At 37.7% G+C, this 12569-nt stretch overlaps 1 protein-coding gene across 1 annotated transcript; it reads right to left on the bottom strand.

The window, feature by feature from the left end:
* Window positions 1–2188: 2188 nt before the first annotated feature.
* On the bottom strand, window positions 2189–9268 carry LOC145572037 (uncharacterized). Its single transcript, XM_081631085.1, has 3 exons — window positions 9014–9268; window positions 8562–8835; window positions 2189–2539 (listed from the first exon to the last, which is right to left on the bottom strand). The coding sequence occupies exons 1-3, from the start codon at window positions 9030–9032 to the stop codon at window positions 2491–2493; spliced, it is 342 nt and encodes a 113-aa protein (XP_081487211.1). The 5' UTR covers window positions 9033–9268; the 3' UTR covers window positions 2189–2490.
* Between the last annotated feature and the right edge of the window lie 3301 nt (window positions 9269–12569).

The following is a 12569-nucleotide window of genomic DNA, read 5'->3' as shown; positions in this document are numbered from 1 at the left end:
ACCAGGTTGAACATTCTAAGGTTTAAACAGGTCAAATCAGGTCGGGTTCAGGTCGACCCGTATAAAATCAGGTCGGGTTCAGGTTCATATTTTTGACCTGTTTATTAAACAGGTCGGGTTCAGGTTGGGGGGTGTTGACCCGTTTATGTAAACAGTTCAACCCGAACCCGACCCAACCCGACCTGTTTGCCAGCCCTAGTTCAGTTCAGCTCAGTTCAGTTTAGTTTAGCTTCTAATTTCCTTCTCTTATAAAATATTCATTTCAGTTTAGTTTAATTCAGTTCAGCCGAGTTCAGTCAATGAGAACATGCCCTTAGAAAGATATCTTTAAATTTCTTCAAACTGTTGTAGCTATCGACCCACAATTTCCACAGTATGTATTTGAGGGGAGATGAGAGAATCGGGATTAATAGGAATAGGGGTGTTCGTGGTGCAATTTGGAATCTAACTGCGCAAACCGCAAAATTGCGGTTTGTAATTTTTTCAAACCACACTTTAAAAAATAACCGTACCAAATCGCTCCGTAAAATGCGGTTTGTTGTGATGCGGTTTAATTATATTTTTTAAAATTATAATTATTCTTGTTAAAACTAAACTTTTATTTTATTTTGTAATTATTGATTTATTATTCAAATATTAAATTTTTTTTAAACCTTTAATCAACTAATAGTCAAAGATTAGCTCATATTTTTTTAGTTCTTTTATATTTTTAAATTACATTAAAGTGCGGTTTGCAATGCGGTTTGATCGAAATATTTTTGGAAACCACACCAACCCGCAAACCACAGTTCAGTCATCTTTAAAAACCGCACCGTAATTTTTAAACCGCACTCTATACAGCCCTAAACAAGAATACTAAACTTTCATTCATTGGGTTGGATTTTGAGCTCAAAAATAAGACCAAAAATCAATTGAACTCAAAAAAACTAAAATAAGCAAATCAAAAGATTCAAAACCAGCCCAAATTACATCCATTGGGTTAGTGACAATATTTTATTTTCCAAAATAAGAATTTAAAGTTCCACCAAAAACCACTTTAAAAATACTTTGGCAAAGAAAAATACGGAGTAATAAATAATACTCCGTATGTTGTGTTTTCAATTCATTTGTTCTTTGATTCAGAATTTTAGATGACTCATTATGCAAACTTTGAATGAGCTGATACACATACAACCATTGTATGTTATCCCTACATACAATACCATTAGAAATTTGACACATCAACAGAAAATGGAAGAAAATTAGGAGTCAAATATAAATTAAATTTAATGGAACTTGTGCCTATTATTTTAGTCAATAGATACATGTCAAATTAGAGTTGTATATAGGGACAACATACAACAATTGTATGTGTAGCCTTTATCAAACTTTGAATTGTTCCTATTTTATTCTCCGTAAGTAATTTGATAATTTTGTAATTAGGTGGTAAATATAAACTCTGTTGCGAAGATTTTACTCAAATTATTTATTACTGTCGTCATTGATGATTTGATGGCATATTTAATAATGCAACTAGTGTGTTGCCACTTGCCAGGCGTTCCCTAAGATGCTTTCATATATATTTTTTTCATTATTTTTTAATAGAGAGTTTGATTTTTTTAATTTAGAATATATTTTCACGTTAAAATATTGAAAAAAAAAATTTAAACAGTAATATGAGTTTCATGCATTTTTAGTTTGGGTGTTTTTTTTTTCTACATTTGTATACATTTATGTGAATGAATGGATCGTATTTATTGCTACTTAAGATGGCTAGACATGTGATATTCGTTCCATGAGGTTAGAGGTGCAACCCTCTTTCTATGTGTTTTTTAATTAACATTGCCAAGAAATATTAGATGGTGACACGGCACAATGTCATTGCTTATTGAGTGGTGACATGTCACATATGACACATAAACGTTTTTAGGAACACTTTTTAATATATAAAATAAAATATAGATTTAAAAAAAATTTACGTGACAAGATAAGCACTGTTAAGTTGCCAGAATAGAAATAACGTCCTTGACCCAAACTACCTGTACTCGAATAGTCGAAAATTCTAAGTCATGGTCAAAAGGTTGTTCACCAACATCACCCGACCCAAAACCAACTAGTCAGGTCTAGGAACCGATTGATAAACATGAACCCTTTAATCTAAATTGCTATTAGTTCCATTGCTAATGTGTAATGTACAGAAAACATGATCTGGCGCCAAAATGTACAATAGCCCACATTTATCTATATAATTCAAATAAAATTAAAGGCAAACCTCAAATTTTATCGAGATATTTCACATAGATTTTGGAATTACTTACAAACTATAGGCATCAGTTCAAATAATATTAGCTCTGATCATAAAATAAAGACAGCAGATGTGGGCATCAGAGAAATGCTCAAGATTCACAGATGAGCATGCCCATAATTGGACATGCGTTCAAGAAGGGGACACAATAGTCTTCAAGAGGGGGACATATAGTTTTCAGTAGAATACCTAGTAGAGCAAGGCGACTAGAAGCAGCATTCTTCGAACAAACAGCAGCAACAGAGGGCAGCAAAACTGCAAACAAGAAATAAAAAGTTATTGCAAAATAGACAAAAGTTAAGTACCCTTGATATGTTTCCAGAATCAATTAAAATTGTCGATAGCAAAAATAGGAGAGGGAAGACTTTAACACCAATATAATGACACAGTACTCTAATGAATTATGGGACACTGAAACATGTTATAAGCAAGAATATCAAGGGAGCCAGTCTTGGTTGTTTGGTTCTCAATCACAGTAAAGGTGTAAAGATAATGATTTCACTGAAGAACCGGTAGCAATGGGTCAGATATTTGCTATTATGATGAGAGTTTCAGCATGCCTCTACAATATTAACCTTCTCACCACCCACACCCGGGCCACCGCCTCCTACAATGTTAGTCTTTAAGCACCATCAACACAAAACTACATAACCTACAAATTTCCAATCCACCTTAGAAATTACCATTTTGCAAAATTTGGTGGATATATATCCTCAAGATTCATGAGATAAAACACTTGGGAATGTTGGGACACATTGTGTTCGCTGCAGGATTCTCCACTGTGTGCATAGAACTGAAGGAAGTTTGTGAGAAGTCTGAAGAATAAAGTTTAAGGAGTGGTGAATTTCAAAAGGCATGTGAGGACTTAACACTGCTCCAATACTGGGCATATGTTGTCATTCCTTCTGTTATTGAAATATCTTCAAACTCGGAATTGGTGCAGTTTGATGCATAAAGGCCATCCATTTATTAATATTAGCAAAACTACTCCCTAGACATCAAATCTCGTTGATTAAAGAAAAAGAGGTTTTGGCTGGTGTTTGCAGTGGAGGCCTTGTGTATCTAGAAAAAAAAGCTCCCACTAGAAATACTTCTTTCAGCAAAGTAATACATATTTTAGTGTGGGAGTTGTCTGGCATGAGGAGACTCTTTGACTGTTGAATTAGATTAATCATTTTCTTGTAAAGAGCATCCTTCAGAAAAACAAATTGCTACAAAATTTCTGAACAACTAATTTTCTTAGTTAACAGACTTGAGTTTTGTAGTGCGCCATACACAGAATTGTTCAAGTACAGCAAACTAATGCAACTTCCCATCCAAATAGCCCCTCTGGTTCAGAGAGTATTGCTAAGGAAGAGAAGTGGTGTCCAAATACTCTATGCTTACTCAAAGGGTACAGTTTGTCTCATGTCAGTCTATCAAGAAAACACTTAGGGATACATGCCAACTGTAGGAGCTTTATATTGAAAGGGCATGAAAAGACTGAAGGTTTTTATTGCTAGTAGTGAGATAGATCTTCTAAAGAATCCTGTGGTACTTCTCAATCCCAGATGCAATTGGACAGGAGTCAACGGATACCGCGGACGGGAGATCTTATCAAGGGAAGAAGGCAATCTTGATAGTAATTCACAGATTGAGCAAGTATGCTCATTTGCAAATGCATCTCATCCCTTTAGTGGTCAACAATACCACACTTCTATCTGTACCACAATTACACAAGACATGTGTCTCTTGCAACATTAAAATGATAAAAATAAAATATTTTTGAGCCAACATAAAGAAAAGCTCTTTTGCCAGCAGCAAGAGCACATGTATGTATCCACAGATTATTTTTCTTGAATGGGTGGTCATGATAAGCCAAATATTGGTACACAACTGTAAATTTGTTTGGCAAACAGCCTCAGAGGTGGCCTTCTGGGCTTTGAATGACCGAGGGGAGGTAAAACACTATCTATCGCATCTGCCAGGAAATCCTCAATGTTTAATGAAAATTGAACCCTACATACTGTGTCTTGTGAGAGAGTAATGTGGCTGCAAATGACAGAACTATGGTTCCTACCGAAATACTTCGATATCAAGATGCTAGAGTTTTCACTTACAAGGGGATCAACACAAGATGAAGAATCAATTAATAGAAGAAAATATAGATTTAGTCGAGGTTAGGAATTGAGTTTAAGTAAAGCACTACATGTCAGGCCATAAAGGCAGAGATCTCCTGAGTGCCCAACTGCCTATAGACCTCCTAACGAGCTAGCAACCAATTTAAGGCATATCTTACAGTGTGTTTGGATAGATAATTAGGAAGGAAAAGAAGGGGAGGGAGGAAAAGGGGTGGGAAGGGAAGGGGAGGGAAGGGAAGATAGATTAATTTCTTACAATTTAATCCCTCCATTTCTCTCCCCTCCAATTTCCTTCCTTCCTCATTTGTTATCCAAATGAAAGATACTCAATCCTTCAATTTCCCTTCCCTTCCTTTCCCTCGATTTCCTTCAATCCAAACAAAGTTTTATAGGATTCAAGGTAGGAAGGTGGCTTACAAAATACAACTACATGAAGGCTCATAAACCTGTATTAGAAAGGTAGACAAAAAGGGAAATCAAGATGGTGTATGTAGTTATAGATTGGTTAAACACTAACCCTCTGGATGCAAATAGGACCATTATAATGACATTATTGTAAGATACCGTCATTTTCATCAGAGTAGTAGACCCACAGAATATGCTTGAGGAATGAGGAAAAATTCCATTTGGAGGAAACACTTGCCAGAGTCATATAAGTGTGGGTAGAGCCGCCTTGCATGAGGTTCACATAATATTCAATGTAAGGCAATACTCGCAAAATAGGCTAATCCTTGAAAAAAGGAGGCTGTTGTTTTCTGTAATACTAGTACAAAATTAACAAAATAAGGCTAAAACCCTTACATTCTGGATATATGTGACATTTCTCTCTCTCTCTCTCTCTCTGAATAAGCCAAATTAATTAAACCACCCACAAACATCTACAGAAAATCAAGGTATTTAGTTGTTCAGCTTATTCAGCCTCAAAAGAAAATAGGGTTGGTTGGGAGAGAGGGGGTGGGGGTGGGGGGGGGGGGTTTGAGAAAGAGCAGAAGAATGAAAATGAATAGTACCACTTGTCCAAGAGAACACGAAAGGCAACTTCAAGATAAATAAGTATCTCTACAACTTACCCAAATTATAAAACTCATTTGTTAGGCTTAGTCACTCCCTATCTATGTTATTCGAACTCTTCAATTTACATCAAGTACCTATGTCAAATCCTCAACACTTAGACCCTTCATGGTTAACCAAAATCATGAAAAACTTTCACAAAATAGCCAAGTCAGACACTTAGACAAACACCTACATTGGACATGGGTACCGAGTTGCAGTATAGCTCCTCATGATCTACCCAATGCACAGACACTTCAACCTGTCAATGTATCTCAAGACTTGTACATTGTTATGTGATTAATCTGCTAGGCTTAATGAAGAGCTATTTTAATCGGACTCAAGTATGCATCCAAGTGCCTAACTCGGCTATTTTGTGAAAGTTACCGTGATTTTAGCCTAAAAGGAAGAGCCTTGTCCATACCATATTAAGGGATCCAACAAAGGTGCTTGACATGAAAAAAAGGATCAAACACTTCTAGTATCTTGCATTGCCCACTTACCTATCACTGTTGTAAAACCATCACCTAGAGCATCCCACTCCATATTTTCACTCAATTCCCATTAGCCAATAAACTTTGATACATTTTAATTAAATAACTACGTAAAATTTGACCATAATCTTATCTTCAACTTTACAGCATGAAAACCTAGTTGCTTGAGGGATCCAATATTCCACTGTGACCCTAGTTTAATCTCAAGCTAAATAGAAAAATATCACATACGTTTGCAAGAAACGCTTCCTATACACTGAGAAAGATTCCATCAGAATTTAGGCGGATATGGATTAAAGATGAGATGAAAATGAATGTGGACCTATAGCTTCTCTTAAACATTCATTTCATTATAATTACTCCAATATTCACAGCCTGAACTATGAAATAGAGCATAATAAAATGCAAGTTGCAACTCACTCATGTCAAGTTATCAACTATCAAGCCATCCCATTTCATAACAATACATTGATCTAGCAAACATTAACAATATGTTGGGATGGCTATTATGGCAGGAAAGGGAGGTGAGCAGAGAACAGGAGTTAACATGCATCTTCCTTCAAAAATTTTCCAACATGGGAAGCACTGGTTCAATGATTGGGGAGGACAATGGATCCCTTCATTTCCCTAAAGTCGTATCTAAACAATGAAAAACGAATCGGAATATTAAGCTAATCAAGTAACACTTTAGTCATGACATACATGAAAAAACTTAGTTGGATATGTACAAAGATCAACAATGTAAGAATGTTCATTCTAGATTGTACTGAAAAGAAGTTGAGAGCACCTGGGGGTAAGATAACTAAGATGAGCTAAACACGTAGGAGGAAGCACCAAAATTCACTAGTAAGAGGATCACATTAAGGAATTATGAGAAATGAGGAGAGGTACTAAAGAAGAACCCCACGAGGAGGCAAAACAACTCCGAAGTCCTACCGATCAAAGCAATTTACTTTAGCGATATTGGCTTTGCAAATTGGACTCATCTCTTGTAGCCACATACTAAGGGGCCGTTTGGTTCGCACGGGGTAATCGGAATGGAATGAACAAAGGGAAAGAGAAGGAATGAAATGAAAATACCTAAAATTTGGGGTGTTGTTTGTTTTAAAAACAAAGGGAATGAGACCCACCTGTCCCACCACCACAAAACCACCGGTAACATTCATTCTCTAACGTTCCTACCACCGAACCACCACCAAACCAACGTTACATGGGACAGGATTCGATTCGAAACGTGGTACGGAAACGAATACGCGGAACGCTACCCGTGGTGAATCCGGTACAATTGGGTACGAAATAAGTAAATTAATAAATAAATTATATAGGTGGTTTTTATTGATAGATTTTTATATGGATTGCTAAAAAAAGCAAATAAAATAAAAAGCCCAAGTTGTTTATTTAAAAAAAGCCCAAGTTGTTGTTAGACAGCTATAGGTTTAAGGCCTTTTAAGCTTTTTACCAATTAAAACAAAACCCTAGCCGCCACCCTTAGTGTGCACATATATATATATAAAAAAAATGTTACTGCTAGGTAAATCAGGAGAGAGGAGGGAGAAAAAAAGTCAAAAACTTCAAAAATTAAATAAGTAAATACACGTGAAAGAAGAAAGAGAGAGAAAACTGCATTGAAAATGTCGGGAAACAAGCCATTAAAGGTTGCAGAGGAAGAACAACCGTGTTTGCTCAGCCACAACTAGGAATCGCCACCTTCAGCGTTCTGGTTCGCGACCACCAGCGACCCAGGTCGCGTTTGTTCCGCGTTCCGGTTCGCGCAAACCTTGTAACGTTGCACCAAACCAGTCGCCCCACCTCCCTCACCCTTCGCCTCCCTTCTCCGGCCATCCCCGCCCCTCGCAAAACCTTCCACAGCCCCGAAAAAACCCTAGATCAACGAGGGGTTTAGGAAGTGGCGGAGGAATGCTTTTGCGGGGAAGGGGACAGGCGGCGAGGCTCGGGGAAGGGTCGGCGATGGTGGTGGGAGGGCTGGGCAGCGGTTTTATGGGGATAGGGAGGGGTTTTGCGGGGGCTGTGGGATGTTTTGCGGGGTAGGGGAGGGCGGCGAGGGTCGGGGGAGGGGGGCGGTGGTCGGGGTAGTGTCGGCGGTGGTAAGGTGGGCTGGTTTCCGGTGGTGTTGGTAGGTGTGAAGGTGGTGATGTGGTGGTGTGAAGGTGGGTAGGGAATGGAATGGAAATACCTGGGGGGTGGGGAATGGAGTTAGAGGGATTTGGGGGAATGAAGGGGGTAAAGGGAATGAAAGAAAGTGCTTAACAAACAACAACAAAGGGAATCGGGGTGATTGATTTCCATTCCCTTTCCTGAAGTCCCCCAACCAAACGGCCCCTAAGTATGTACACATAAACTAACTAACAGCACAAATCAAGAACCATATTCATCACACTTCACATCCCAGAAAACTCAATCTTTTCAATAATTGTATTGCAGCAAAAGTACATCAATGCACCCAAATCACCTCAATTTGCAAATGAAACAGAGCAGAAAAAACAAAAACTATATCCATCACACTTCACATTAGTACAATACATCATGCTCCCGAGTATATGTTCTAATTAGCGAAAAAGATCAAAAGGGGAAAAAGATTAAAAAAAAACATACCATCCCTTCAAGAAGGAGAAGCAACCATCATCTCGATGATGGGAATGTTCACAATGATAAACTTGGGTGGGTGGATAGGGTTGAGGAGGCGGCGGAGGCGGAGGGTAGCCATCATTGAAGTAACCCTGGTACCCACCAGGTTGGTGGTGGTGGTGGTGGTGCTGAGGGTAACCTCCGCCATACCCTGGCGGTGGAGGGTACCCTTGTGGTGGAGGGTACCCTTCATACCCTGGTGGTGGTGGTGCTGATGGTGGTGCATATGGTGTACCATACCCTAAATCATCATCATCATAATCATCATCATCATCAAAATTCAATTAAAAAAAAACCCAGAAAAAATAAATAATAATTGATAAATATATAGATAAAAATTGGGAAATTTAATTCAAACAAGAAAATTCAATTCAATTCAACAGAAAAAAAAACACAGAGATGAATTAATTGGGGTTTACCTGGAGGAGGATAACTCATTGTTTGTGATTGGTGTCTTCTGTTTGAATTTGGGTTTCTTATGAATTAAGACTGAATAATTTGATATTTTATAGGAGTAATTAATTAGTTTTGGTGAAATACTCAACGAAAAGAAAATTTGGAAAATAATAATTTTGATTTTGGTATTGAAGACCAATTCTGTGAAATTTGAATAAAATTGCCAGGCTGTATCCAATAAGGTGACACCTCGTGTGAGCAGTATGTATGTTGTTAGTAGTGATAGAGACAGAGAAACTTTACTAGATTACCCTGCGGAGTTCGAGCTTAAGAGCATCATTAGTGTTGGGGATACTTATATCCTTTCCCGGTTTCTCTCTCCTTTCCTACACTTGACACATCACTTTCTCTTTCTTCCACATCACTTCCCACTATTTCCATCCTTTTACTCACCCTTTCCCTTCAAAATTTCCAACATCAATGAGTATCCTTTCCCACTTTCTCTCTCCTACTTACATATACCCCACCATTTATTCCTTTTTCAAATTACATATATTTATTAATATACTTAATTATTATTATTGTTGAAAATGTTGTTAATAATAATTAATAATAGATCGTTCTATTAACCGACACATTAATTAAACGAGACGAATTCAAAAACATAAAATTCATTGATTAAAAACATGAAATACATTGATTAAACGACATGAATAAAAAAAAACATGAATTACGTTGATAAAAATAGCAAAGAAAATAACAAACATAAGTTTAAAAATAACTGAAATGTTTAATTTTCATCGGACCTCATAGACTGTGCCCATAAATGCTCGATCAAGTCGTTCTTCAAAGCCATATGGACGTCTCTATCACGAATTTCCCCTCTCGAAGCTATCAATCTACCGAAATTATCTGGATCATACTGTCCGGGAGTTACGGTGAATGTTGTTGCATTCCTAGTTGAGGACGACCCCGGCATATTCTCAGGCTGTTCATCGGAAAACTCGAGTGGATCCTTATAATTTAAATATGTATCACGCTCGTCTTCAACAATCATGTTGTGGATAATGATGCAAGTCATCATAATTTTCCACAACAGATCTACACTCCATGCCAAAGCAGGCTTCCTGATTATTGCGAAACGAGCTTGTAACACACCAAAAGCACGCTCAACATCCTTTCTCGCACTCTCTTGACGTTCAGTAAATAACGTATCCTTAGCTGTTTGAGGGGCAGTAACCGCATCTATAAATGTCGACCACTTTGGATAAATCCCATCGGTGAGATAGTATCCTTTTGTGTAAGTGTTTCCATTAACTGTGAACAGAACTTGTGGAGCACGATTATTTATTATATCATCAAACACAGGAGAACGTTGTAGTACATTAATATCGTTGCACGACCCAGGAGTCCCAAAGAAGGCGTGCCAAATCCATAAATCCCTAGATGCAACCGCTTCCAAGATAACAGTGGCCGTTTTAGATCGGCCTTGATACATTCCTTTCCATCCAGCTGGACAATTTTTCCATACCCAATGCATGCAATCAATGCTTCCTAGCATGCCGGGGAAGTTTCTATCCTCCCCTTCTCTTAGAAGACGCTGGATATCTTCCATTGTTGGCTTGCGGAGGTACTCAATTGCAAACTGAGCAATAACTCCATCGACAAATTGTGAAAGACATTCTCTAGCAGTACTTTCACCAAGCTTTAGATATTCATCTACTTGATCAGCTGAACAACCATAAGCTAACATACGTATAGCCGCGGTGCATTTTTGAAGGGGTGAAGCACCAAGACGCATGGTAGCATCGGGACGTTGTTGGAAATAGCGATTACTTGCACTTAATGTGTCCACAATGCGAAGGAACAAGGGTCTCCTCATACGAAACCTCCTTCGAAATACGGTATCATTGTATACCGGTTGATTACTAAAGTAATCTGCAACTAGATTGTCGTGAGCCGCTTCACGATTTCTAGGCACAATTACCCTTCGTTTTCTCGGACGTTTTTGCTTTTCAGGTTGTAATGAATTAAGCACTGAATTTTGCATCGCAACTAAACGTTGACTCTCATTTATAAAATTCATGACCATGTGATCATAAATTTTATCAGTTATACTTGAGGAGGAAGAGCTTGAAGAACTTGAAGAGATTGAATCTAAGCTCATATTGTGTTTGGTGTTTTATTTTTGGTGTGTTTGTTTGTGACACTAGAAGATAGAAATCATGTACTTTAAATAGACAAAAATAGGATATTGTTGGTCAGAAGATAAGATTTTGTTAAAACATAATTGGTGCACATAAGATATGGATAAGATAAGGATTGTATGGTGAGAATTATGACCAATGCATGCAGAATTTTGTAAGGTCAGTTTTTTTACCAATGCATGCATGAGTCTTGTCAAAAGGTAAAAGAGACATCATAGTTTTAAAAACAAATTAAAATACACTAATATTAATTTAATACATAAACAACAATAACAACACTACATAAACATCAACATTACTAGTAGAACAAACAATTTAAAAAAAAAAATAACTTGCGTACCTTACAATACTTAATTAAAATACAAACATTGCAAATACTAAAATGAAATTAAAGCGAAAACCTACTACTAAATTCGTCTCTCAGTTTGTTATACATTGCTAATTCCTTGTCATCAAGAACGGGCTTCTGCATTAACCTTTCTAACATTCTGAACTTCATGGCCTCCTCCTTCTGCCTTTTCTTTTCTTCTACCCGGGCCTTTTGTTCTTCATCTCGTTCTCTCATCTGATCAAGTAGTCGCTCTCCCAATTGACCCAATTTCTCTCCCATGTCATTAAAATTTGTATTTAAAGAGTCAAGATTTACACTTGACGAAGTACTTGATGCTTTACCTTTCATCTTTGTCTGTTTTATGCCAAGAGGTCTTTTAGCCCTTCCGCCAACCTCACACTGTGAATCGGGTTGGGATCTTTTACCGCTCCCCCCACTATCTGTAGATGCTTGACCACCCGGTAACATATCGGACTGAACTTTGGACAAGGAGGGATCCCATTTGGGGTATTTCCTCAGAATTGCAAAACAATGCAAATAACAAAACATCTTATTGTTAGTTGCTTTGTAATCTATGTGAGCGAATCTCTCCAAATTTTGCTCAGATTCACCACTACCCTTAGTTCGAAAATGATAACCGTAGGCGTCAACCCATTTACTTACATGTTCATTTATGTGATCCCATCGATTTTGCAAAGATTTAACGTTTCTTACCTTAATCTCATTGAGATTTTCAGCTCTAGCCTTTTCGTACTGGTTGTGAATTTCTGCCCATAACCCGCTTCTCTTGGTCTTGGTTCCCCTCTCCACATCGCCTCCTGCATTTATATAGGCTGATACAAGAGCTTTGTCTTCGGCGATACTCCATGCTTGGTTTTTCCTTTGTGCAGATGTATTGAATTGCACTTCTGGAACAATTTCGACTTCAGCATTGTCAATCTCTTCAAGATGTTGTGCTCCCGCTAATTCTTCAACATGTTCACCACTTAACTCTATTGGAGTAGCATTGCTACTACAAACTCCACCTGGAGATTGATTCAT

Source organism: Chenopodium album, chromosome 1 (genome assembly GCF_948465745.1).
Source record: "Chenopodium album chromosome 1, dcCheAlbu1.1, whole genome shotgun sequence".
Lineage (NCBI taxonomy): Eukaryota > Viridiplantae > Streptophyta > Magnoliopsida > Caryophyllales > Amaranthaceae > Chenopodium > Chenopodium album.
The sequence above is the reverse complement of the archived record's forward strand: the minus strand, read 5'-3'. Positions and strand labels throughout refer to the sequence as shown.

Excerpts from the sequence above, each read along its gene's own strand:
- LOC145572037 (XM_081631085.1), bottom strand. Across the intron at positions 2,540-8,561 it reads TTCTCCTTCTTGAAGGGATG|TTTTGCTGCCCTCTGTTGCT; the intron begins GTATGTTTTTTT and ends TCTTGTTTGCAG.